Source organism: Phaseolus vulgaris, chromosome 1 (assembly GCF_051622355.1).
Source record: "Phaseolus vulgaris cultivar YP4 chromosome 1, ASM5162235v1, whole genome shotgun sequence".
Lineage (NCBI taxonomy): Eukaryota > Viridiplantae > Streptophyta > Magnoliopsida > Fabales > Fabaceae > Phaseolus > Phaseolus vulgaris.
In genome coordinates this window covers 46106093-46117665 of record NC_143498.1, presented here as the reverse complement: position 1 = coordinate 46117665, position 11573 = coordinate 46106093, and the positions used below count along the sequence as shown (strand labels likewise).

The 11573-nt window shown below is 29.2% G+C and overlaps 1 protein-coding gene and 1 non-coding gene across 13 annotated transcripts; one reads left to right on the top strand and one right to left on the bottom strand.

The window, feature by feature from the left end:
• The first annotated feature begins 5245 nt into the window (after positions 1–5245).
• On the top strand, positions 5246–5317 carry TRNAD-GUC (transfer RNA aspartic acid (anticodon GUC)). The gene has a single exon. It is a non-coding gene; the product is annotated as a tRNA-Asp (tRNA).
• Positions 5318–5520: 203 nt separating this feature from the next.
• On the bottom strand, positions 5521–11039 carry LOC137814355 (uncharacterized). Of its 12 annotated transcripts, none has more exons than XM_068617049.1 (12): positions 10864–11039; positions 10685–10774; positions 10485–10562; positions 10342–10395; positions 9559–9611; positions 8753–8903; positions 8198–8308; positions 7610–7736; positions 7305–7402; positions 6404–6542; positions 5913–5965; positions 5521–5805 (listed from the first exon to the last, which is right to left on the bottom strand). In XM_068617049.1, the coding sequence occupies exons 1-12, from the start codon at positions 10891–10893 to the stop codon at positions 5722–5724; spliced, it is 1068 nt and encodes a 355-aa protein (XP_068473150.1). In that variant the 5' UTR covers positions 10894–11039; the 3' UTR covers positions 5521–5721. The 12 variants fall into 12 exon arrangements, with proteins under 12 accessions (XP_068473150.1, XP_090160010.1, XP_068473149.1 ...); XM_090303884.1 differs by having other exon boundaries at positions 5893–5965; positions 10321–10395; positions 10864–11003; XM_068617048.2 differs by having other exon boundaries at positions 10321–10395; positions 10864–11003.
• Positions 11040–11573: the final 534 nt, after the last annotated feature.

Here is an 11573-nt window from a genome sequence, read left to right as displayed (position 1 = left end):
TTTCAAAAATTGGTATCTAATTAGTTACTAAGGTTTTAACTACCAAATATTCAGATTCTAAATTTGGTAGCAAAAACCTTAGTAGCTAATTATTAGATACCAACTTAAAAACTAATTAACAATAATAAAAATTAATTTACAAACAAAAAAAAATAGTTTGTAAAATAGTCTCTAATTTAGTCACTATAACAACTAATTATCTTTTGTATTTAAAATTAATTTTTATTTAAGGATTTTATTGTACTGTAAAGTTACTTCATAATCTATTTTTTTTATTTGTAAACAAATCACCAACTTGGTCAATTTAAGTTGATTTGATTGTGTGTTTAAATTCATAAGGTAAAATAATTAGAGTGATTATGTTTAATAGAATATATAATTTAATGTGCATGAAAAATATGTTTATCAAGTACAATTATAATTTCTACCAGTAAAATTAGTTTTGTACGATATGTGGTTTGGGTATAGGATTAAAAAGAGAAAGATTAGAGATAAAATTATGCAGGATGTAAGATAATTAATCGACCAAAATCAAAAATTAACTTGATCATAAGGTAATCTTTTTGTAAAAGAAAAATAATAAACTATTCATATTAATTAAATTAAACATATATCATGACTTACTCTATGTTGATGTAAAAAAGATTAAGACTTAGATTTGAAATTTGTGAATGTATGTTAAGAAAAAATTAACTTTTAAAGTAAATTAATAAGTAATTTTTAATAGGAAAATAATACACTGTACGAAAAGGATGAAGCATGACACAAGTATGTTGTAGAAATTAAAAATAAATAAAAATTTAAAAGTATTAATCGAAAGTTTTCGGGATAATAGAAAGTAGACATTTAAGCCTTAGAAAAATAAATTCATTGTAGTGTGTAAATAAAAACCTAGATATTTATTTCAAATTTTTTTACTTTCCCTCACTAATTGTCGAATCGTTTATAAATTGTGGAGACATGAATAAATAAATCAAAAGTGAAGAGTATTGATTTAGTATCTAAAATTCTAATATAGATCTCACTAATTTAGTGCGGTTGAGAACCAAAATTCGGGCAGAACTAATGTTTATAAATTAAATGGTAGTAGTGATTTTAAATACCAACTTGATTAATAATTATTAATATTAAAGATTAAATGTATTTTAGATTTAACTATTGTCATATTCTTTTACATCTTACTTTATTTTCCAAAATTGTCATTTGAGTTATATGGTATACGTATGATCTCACTACAAGAAAATTATTAAATAATATTAAATTTAGAAACTAAAAATAATTAATTATTATATTAACTAAATTATATATTATTTTAAAGAGTAAAGAATGATTGGTATCTAAAGTGATTTTTATTATTAATAAAAAAATTACAAATTAGTTTCGAAATTAATTAACTAAGTTTTAGTTACTAATATTTTATATTTTAAATTAATCTCTAAAATATTAATAGAGACGAACACGAAGAAGTAGTTAAAATTTTGGTAGCTAATGTTATTTTTATAAATTCTTATTAATAATATAAATTACTTTAAATACTATATTTTTTTTAGTTTATAAAATAATCTTTAATCTAGTCAAATAGTAACTAATTATTTTGATATTTAAAATTATTTTTTATTTAATGATTTTTTTTCTTCTGTGTGTTAGTATTTTATTAAATAATAAATATCAAGTTAAGGGATAGACTAAGATTATGTAATTAAAATAATTAGAAGATGAAATTTGTGAAAATGTATTTAATACAGAGAGAGGCTAAGTTTACACTACGATGATTATAATATAAAAAAGCTAAAATTAAAATTAAATGTTTACTTACAATTGGATTAGTTAAAATGTATTTAAAAGAGAGACTAAGTTTATACCATGATTATAATATAAAAAAGCTAAAATTAAAATTAAATATTTGCTTGCAATTGGATTAACTAGTTGATGATTGTATAGAGTAAAAAAATTGCAGAATGTCAATAATTAAATATACTTTTTACAGCACAGTAGTAATGTTTGCACCTTTCAATGTAAAATGGCATGAATGAATAGAAGTGCCCCTTTAATTTTCATAAGAAAAAAATTTCGCCACACACAAAAGTTCATTTCCAATCACTTAAATTGGAAGAAAATTGATCGATAATACTTAAAAGAACAAATTTAACGTTTTACTCACATATATTTATTAATATCTTCTAGCAATTTAATACCCACAAAACTTGTAACAATTTCCATGTTTTTTATTCGTTGAAGAATATGATTGGAGTAAAGAAGGGGGAGGAAGTGGCTTCCAAAATCTAATAGATACATTATGCTATAATCTAAAATAATCATATAATGTCATTAATAGAAACATATTAGAGTTTGTTTAGGTTATTTTGAAGTCCTAACTTCCATTTAGGATTTTTGTATTTATTTTAAAAGTGGCTAAGAATGGAATTCGTAAAAGATCATAAATATGATAGTGAATGTGATTGTGTCATGTAATCATGCATAAATATGAAGTGGTAAAAATAAGATATCGTTTCTTAATAACATTACATGTGTTTTGCAATACATTTGTACTAATTGATTGACATGTTCTATTATCACCGTCTTTTGTTTAAAAAAAACATCTAACACTGTGTTTGGTGTTTGGTTAGGGTTGAAGTATTCTTTAACGAGATTTGAAGGTTAAGAGAGTGAATATCATCTAACAGTTCGGTTATGTCGATTTGAGATGATTTGTGAAGAAATAAAGAAAGAGGAGGAGACAACCCTTCTAAGGTGTGGTGATTTGGGATGAAAGTTTGGATATTAATAGTGAATGACCATTATGCCTTTGCATGAAAAATTAGTTTTGAATGTGCATGGGGGTACATGAAAAATTAATTTACATTATTTTCCTGGCAAAATACTAAGATTTGAATGAGTCCCCAAAACCGCATAATCGATTAAGTTTGAAGGCAAACTTAATCGATTATGATGTTTTGGAGCTCATATTAATTGTTTTAATTTACCAAATTTTTTTATGAACAAACATGATGTACACATATAATCCTTACATATTGCATAGAATAATAATAGATTTTGAATTGCCAACAACTTTTAAGAAAAACTTAAAATCAATTGTTTAATATGACTTATTGTAGTATTTTTTAGGTAGTTTTAGTTTACATACCTGCACTTGTGAGAAATTTTTAAATTCTTTTGTGGGGTTTCTATATTAATTAGAAATTTATCAAACCTTAATGTGTTCCCCATTAAATTTATAATTTTTATAATTTAATTTAAAATTATGATGTTTAAAAAAAGTTTGGTATTACAAAAAATTATTTATTTTTACTTACAATTTTTTATTCCAATATATAAATACATGTTTCAACCTTCATATTATACATATATTTTAGTTGAAACTCATTGAGAATTTAGAGACAAGACTATTTTTGTAAATGATTAAATAACACATTTTTCAATAAAATCATATCAATCATATCATCTACAATATTCCTACTCAAATCTATTCACTTTCAACTCATTTTTCCTACATTCAAATAACAAGATTTTTCACTTTATTTCCCTTTCCACTCTCCCCCTCATTCAAACAAAACATAAATGTACTCAATTTTATGTGAGAAAAACATGATTAGCAAATATCAATATTGAATGAAAGCCTATTTCAGTTCTCCTTTTTTAAATGACAAAAGTGCAACCTAGGTACCAGGTCAAGAATGTTTGTTAATATAAATTTTGAATGGTAATTTAATAGGATGGACTAAACTATCATGAGAGTTTCATATTCCTTTTATGGTTATGAAATTATTGAATTAGTCATCTATATTATGCTTTATGATTTAGTTGTTTTAGATGTTTGTTGGATAAAATTTTCTCTTAAATTAAATATTTATGAATTTCTTACATATTTTAAATTTTTTACAGAATAGGCATAAGTCATAACTTATGTGGGTGTTAAACTATGGTTTATTACTATACTATGATGTACTAGGAGGATGAGAGTTTTCATATCTCTTTAATTTTTTTTTTTTAAAATATTGTATATGTGTAAGTCAATTATACTATGTCTTATGATACAGTTGTTTTCTATATTTGTTGAATAAATTATAATCTTTAAGAAATTATAACTTTCTAAATATTTATGATTTTTTTAACATTTACTTTAAATTTTTGACAAAATAGATACTACTTAAATAAAATTCCATTATTGAACTCTTATTTCAATTTAATATTTTATATTTTTTGTTAATAATTTAGTAATTAACTTGTTTATTTTGAATAAAGATAATTATATAATTTTAGTTTTTATTTTATTATTGGTTAAACAACAAAGTGTATATCTTTTATAATTATGTATAGGGTAAATAGGCTTAAGATTTAATTAGTTAGTATTAACAAATTGAAGGATGATGTTTTGATCCTTCTTTTTTTATAATTATATTAGAAAAAAAAATTATTTTACATTTTATAATAAAAATAATATTTAACAACTTATTCTATCCATATTTATAAATGAATTTTCAGTTTCATTGTATTATTTTGAATATTTTGAATTTGATTCCATTTTTTAAAAAGAAGTCAAAGTGATATTTCTTTCCTTAAACCAACCGGGCGACGTGTGGGCATCTATCTAAAGGAGAGTTTTGTGGTTCAATATTTGCACAATTGCATCGAAACACGTGTTTTTGTACTCAATAATCATTATCATGCATCATCATATTTTTTTATTGTTCAAGTCTTCTTTCTTCTGAAGAAATATAAGTAATGTTATTTGTAGAACGTGTGTTGCACCTTTCGCACATTTAAGTAAGTTTTTTGTTTTTTTGATGAGGAAGATCCCAAGAAGCAACATAACATTCCAGAATAAGTTGAAAAATTGAAGAGTGATTGAAGCTAAAGAAGTTGATAATGCAAGCACGTTAACCATCCATTTCTCCCTCTCACCCTTCTACAAAACTACATTATTGGAAAGTGTTTCAACTCATGCTAACACAACCACTTTTTTCAGCCTTCGTTCCGTACCCGACTGTGTGATGGGGAAACAACGCACGACGATGACATTTTCTGGAAGAGGAGGAAGCGCGTCGGAGGCCATTTTGATTACGCCGAAGAGCTTCGACATGACAGAAATGATTGAGTTGGAATTCAGTGAGTTTGTGACTCGTTGCAATGCAAACTGTGAGGAGAGAGTGCCGAAGATGGGTTGATTTCAACACATGCAATAGTTATCTTTTACATCTGTTATGAGAAATAGACTAACATCGAAGTCGTTGTAGTATAGTGGTAAGTATTCCCGCCTGTCACGCGGGTGACCCGGGTTCGATCCCCGGCAACGGCGATTTTTTTTCTTTCTTCTTCAATATATCTAAAATTCCTTATCTGTTCTTTCTTTTCTACAATACGGTTATTTTTTCCAACTTAAGCCTCGTGAAGAAATTAATTAATAATGTGAAATTGAAATTTGGAAAGTTTCATCAAGCATTATAATCTTCAGATGGGAATAAATTATAAAAAAAGTGGAATGGTATCTTGGCACTTGCATAGACATAAGCAGGGATTAATTATGTGAAAAGAGTTTGGAGTAAATTTTGTGCACCACAAACAAGGGAGTTCGTTGGCTTTGCTTTCTAAATTGACATTTGATGAAACAAAGAACGTAGAAGAAATGTCCAATATTGTATCACTTCCTCTGACCAAAAACCTTATTCTAAACCATATGGCGCACTTCAGTGGTAAAGAATGCTAGTTCATGAAGGATGCCAGACATGGATCTGTGTGGTAAGGGAGACCAGTTCTTGCTCCTATAGCTCGGCACTTGGAAGCTGCCTGTAATTACCAACAACATGAATGCATAAGCCTCTTGCAATAAACTTAATAGGCATGTACTATCCATTTCTATTAATTATTTATTACTTGAGTACATGAGTATTTACCACAGTAGCAGCAAAGCACAGCATTTTCTCTGGCGTGAAGTTGGCACAGATAGCTGAAACCAGTAGAAAACAGCACACATTATTTCACTAATTATCATGTTTCTTGTAACCACTTTGAAAATCAAATAACAAAATGTTGGGGAGGAGGTGGTGGAGAATTTGGAGAACAGAAATTGGAAAGGATATAAAAGCAAAACCAAATGAACCACAATTACTGAAATGGTATTGAGCAAGTATATATGTTTAAGCAGAACAGTTTATTGTATTTTTAATATAAAAAATTGAACTACTTATTTTACAGCACTGTGACCAAAGGGGAAGAAAGAATCCATCTATTTCCAAATCAACCTTTTAGAACCAGAAAACCTTAATGAAGACTGACAAGTTACTATCAAAAGGTAAAGGATGTAGCAAGAATGGCAAGTATAGAATTTGCACGTGTCCCTTTGAAGGACACAAGGAAAAGATATAGAATAAATTTGGTAAATTACCATAGAGAATAGATCCAATAAATGCATCTCCAGCACCAGTTGTATCAATAAGCTCTGATGGAGGTACATTCTCAGCTGTTCCAACGTATAACTTCCCAAAAACTGTTCCTATACCTTCTGCATGCAATTTTGTCACTGACTGGAAAGTAAATGGAAAAGAAAGATATAAATAAATTTTTTACCAAACACATAGGCACATAATGTTCAAGTTACAAATTACAACCCCTTCCATAGTTTTAAAAATGCAAGTAATCCACAATATCACAACTAATACCCAGAAGATTGATTTTGCTCTTGTCATGCACTCATTCATCAGTTTAGGTAGTTGACTATTTGGCTCGGAAAAATAATTTATATAATTAAGTTAAACAGTTGTAATTGTAATCGATTGATATACTAAAACAAAGACCATAACAGGGAAAAATAAATGCTAATTTATACAAGGATTTCCTTAAGCTTGCATATGATGTTTACATTTTTCTAAAACGATTTCCTTAGCTGTTCACAAATTTCAGAATACATGTCAAATATTGGCAAATGAATGCAGGACTGTTAAAAGGACCAACTATTTTTGCAAAGGTTTTACTGGTATCACTTGAATGTCTTTCGAATTTGCTAGATCATTAACCTCTATATTTTCAACTAAAATAGACTTTTCTTTTAGTACCATAAAGAAACAAATAATGAGTTACACAGGTTATTATAAGATTAGTTTATTGAAAAAGGGGTCTGTTAGTGCTTAAGGGCCTAAGACACCCATGAGGACCTCATTCCTGTCCACAGAAAACATATCGGTAATGGTCACAGTTTCGAGTATCTGCTGCATTATTTGCAAACTGGATTTTACTTCAGTAGTACTAATACCAAACTTTAAAAGTGTTTAAAGTTTCATTGTGAATACTGATGATATGCAGGTTGGGATGTGTGTCCTTCTGTTCTTTCTCATCTCCAGGGATTCCAGTAATTGGTCAACATCCATTTCTTCAGTGGAAGGACCCTCTGTCAGAAAAAAAATAAATCATAGTAAGTGTGAAGTTGTTTAAATTAAAAGAAAACACAACATTCACTTAATATGCAATGTAAACATTCTAATTCTGTCCAGTGTTAGCATAAGATCAGGTTCTTCAAGATAACCTTTTAAACACCCTTCACCCTTGAAAACCTAACATTAAAAGAAAATAAAAAATGGAAGAAATGGGAATGTACCATTAAAACTTCTCTCCAGCATTATGCAACCATCTTTTCCCAAAGTTACAATCACAAATTTGATGTTCGACAACCTTAAAAGCATACAAACTAATGCTTTAGGAACTGTTGATGCCTCTGTCCATGCCTGTCATAAAGAAAGGTACATCAGACGTGTATAGTGATGCTCAAAGGAAAATGAAACAAGGTTTCAGCAAAAGTAAGGGAGAGATGTTTGTCCAAAACTATAGTATATACTAGTTAAAGCAAGTAGAAAAGGAACATCCATTTATCCTTGGTATCAGAAAGTGATATCCCTTCATCTTCACAAAAAGGAAAATACGATTAAGGAAAACATAGCTTATGCAAGAATATGTCTATAGAAGAATACACAACACAATTTCAGAAGACAACTTAAAGACGTTGGCTGCTAAGACTGAGTTAATATATGACTCGGCTAAAAACACACTTATTGATTGACAATTAAAATGAAAAAAGGCAGCATATTAAAATCAGTTCATTTCTGAACATCAAATACAAGGTTCATGGGAGACCTCTATATTGCACATTCTTATTGTATACGACTTCCAGAGAAAAAAATGCACATACCTGTGGAAACTGTGCAGCGCACACAACATAATCTGCTAATTTCAGGAGATCATCCAACCCTTCTCTCAGCCTTTCTGCATCCATTAAGATAGGTATATTCTTCTTAACTGCCTGTACTGAAAAATATGAGAATTTGTTTATTTCCCATCAGATGATGTTCTCTTTCATTCTGAATCTCCTTTACCGGATGAAAACAAACTAAAAGACATTAAGTGGAAATTTCAACATACAACACAATTGAAACAACAAAACATGTTATAGCAATTGATGGACTTGCAAAAATCTATTATCCCTTGCAGTGTTTTCACCTTATAAATTTGTCCATCATATAAGCTGTCGTTATATCATGGTCAAGCAATAGTGATATAATGATTGGAACCATTTTAATAAAATATTATTAGAAGTTACCGAAGTTGATTTTTCACTGAATTCAATATAGAAATTTTGCACGCTTCACCTTCTTACTTTTATTTTTCTTATTTTCAAGAGAATTGAGGATTAGAAACTTCATATGGTGATGATTAGAGTTGGAGTTCACAATATAAAATGAATAACCTCATGTGCAACAACTAGAGCCGTTTCATGCAGTCTCCCATCAAAATAAACAATTTTTGCTCCATTCAATGCAGTTAATAAACTTGACTCGGAAAGATCAACTGGCTTCATCGGTGGATATCCTGGGGTATGTATACAAGTACGGGACTTACTGAAAAATTAGAATAAAAGTTAGTCAAGTTACAAATATAATTTCTCATTATCAGAAAATGCTTGAAGATCCTTACTATTATGAACCATTATATTTTATCCTTACTAAGGATTAACTACTTTCCTTCTCATGCATGCACTGACTGCGGAGTAAAACAATAGTCTCAGGTATTCAAGTTGACGAGCAGACAAAAAAGGGGGAAATAGAGAAGTATGGATTAAGAGGTTTAGTTCATTTAGTTTTTTTTTAAAAATTATACTGCAGTATCCACTCTTCTATGTTCAATGCCAAGCAGGAGATTGTAGCCAGAATCTCAAGTAGATCCACTCTACCTAATCTATTTCCCTTTACTTCTGAAATTTGGATAATTATATTACTCAATGGAGACAGGGAAGATGATGAAACCATGTATGCATGGGATACTATGAATTAAACTGCACACAGGAGAGAGTAAAAAACTCGCTGTATTATAGAGAAAAAATCATTCATGAACCACAATACTGAAAAGGAAAAGGAAAATATAGTTAAAAGCATGGGCTAAACAAGTATAAAGAAAGAAACAACCAGAGCAGGAACCTCATGTCAGGTGATTTTCACATAACGAATGAAAATATAGACATCAAAATAAGAGGAACAATAAGTCAATGATCATTACGTTTGACTGTCCACAATGACATACGTAAATGGTGAAGTGCCCTCCTGAGAAACCTGCGCATAAGAGCAAGCACTGTAAATGGATAAAATAATATTGATGGCAATAAGTGAACACTAATATATACATGAAAAATATATATAAAAACAAACAGAAATAGGAAAAGAGCCAAACAGTAAACTTTGACCACAGCGTGTTTAAAAATTTAAGATCACACATAGTCAATTCCATATAGTAGCTCAGTGCAGTAAGCTTCAAAAAAGGCTATATTGGTGCAGCAGATTATAGAAGGAATCAGATAGGTGTAGTCAGCTTTTCCATACATTCACACAGTCAGCATATTTAACTATTGGATGAAAACCGCACAGCTGATATTGCAAAAGCTAAGTTCTTTTTGTGAGCTAAAATATTAGTCTTCTGACCTTTCATCCAATGATTTTGAGATGCTGATTGTGTGAATAGATGAAAAAAGCAACTGCAAGGAGTTTTCGGATCACAGAGTGGCTCCTATAGCAATGATAGCAAATTCAATGCAAACAATTTCTAACAACAAGCGATAAAACAAAAACACTCTTCAGTTCATTACATTCTTTACTATTGAGTGAACAGTATGGTCAAAACTCTACAAGCATTAAAAGGTTAATACATGTTCAACAGTGAACATCTCCACTCAAAAAGTCTCATGTGAAAGTCAAACTGTGCGAACCCCGGTACTGTATTGCGAAAAAATAAAAAATGAGAAGATTGAAAGCGTGAGAAAATTACAGCCATGAAGGATGTATCTACCCCATCAGCCTCTAGCTCACGTAATACTTCCCTTCCTTGAGTATCATCTGCAACCTTGTGGAAATGAAACAACATAATACAAAAAAGGAAAAAGGAAAAGAAAAGAAAAAGACATGCCCACATTGTGTGTGTTAGATAAAAACCTTGGAAATTATTCTTGGTTTGAGTCCTAAGCGAGAGGCACAGGTTAAGGCATTGCCTGCATTGCCACCTCCTTGAACCTAAACAAAAACGCACATATTCAACTCCAAAGAAAGAAAGAGGTGCTATATATAGCTATTGATTATGATGACAGGATGAGATTATTGGTAAATAAGATAGGTGAAGATAAAACTGAAAAGACCTTGAAGGAAGTGCTTCTGATTTTGTCATCTGGTTTTGGATAAGCTGCAACAGTAGCCAAGAAATCCACCGACACCGCTCCACACCCCACCTGCACACACACACAGTTACAAACCAAGATTCCATTTTTTCAGCTTCTAAAATGAAAGGGTAGACGTAGAGTAAAGAAAGAAGACGAACAACAACGGTGTTTTCGCAGTCACGGGACATGGTTTTGTTTGGGAGGCACTCTTAGTTGGCTCCAACTGAATCTCAAATGCTGAAAGCTATTTATTGACCAATTTCTATTGTTCAAAGTCACCATCAGTTTCCTTTAAAATATTTGCCCGTCATTGTTACCTCAAACTTTTTATACTAATGTAAAAATATTCATCATATATGATTATATATTCCATTGTGCTTTTTTTTTAATGAATTCCAATTGAAATCATCTTTTACTAATTAATTAACAAGAATAACGACATAGTAAATGTTTTAATAATTAACAAGGAGAAGAGACAAATATTGATAAGCTAAGATAAATGTTGATTTAAGTAATTCAACATATAAAATCATTATAATTATTCCGTATGAATGTTAATATTAACCATTTTCGAGAAGTAGATAAAATTATTGTTATAATATTTTGAAACGTTAACTACTATAAAGGGAACCTTCTATTATAGACGTAAATTTATATATATATATTTATTGCTTTAATATTTTTAAACGTTAATTATTATAATTAAAACTTTTTATACCATACACTATATAAATAATTATTTTAATTAAACTAAAAGATATGACTAATTTATATTTAGAACAAGAATTGAAAAAATATTTTAACTTAAAAAATAATTACTCAAATTTAATTGTATAAGAATTAACATAAAATATTATATTAATAAATA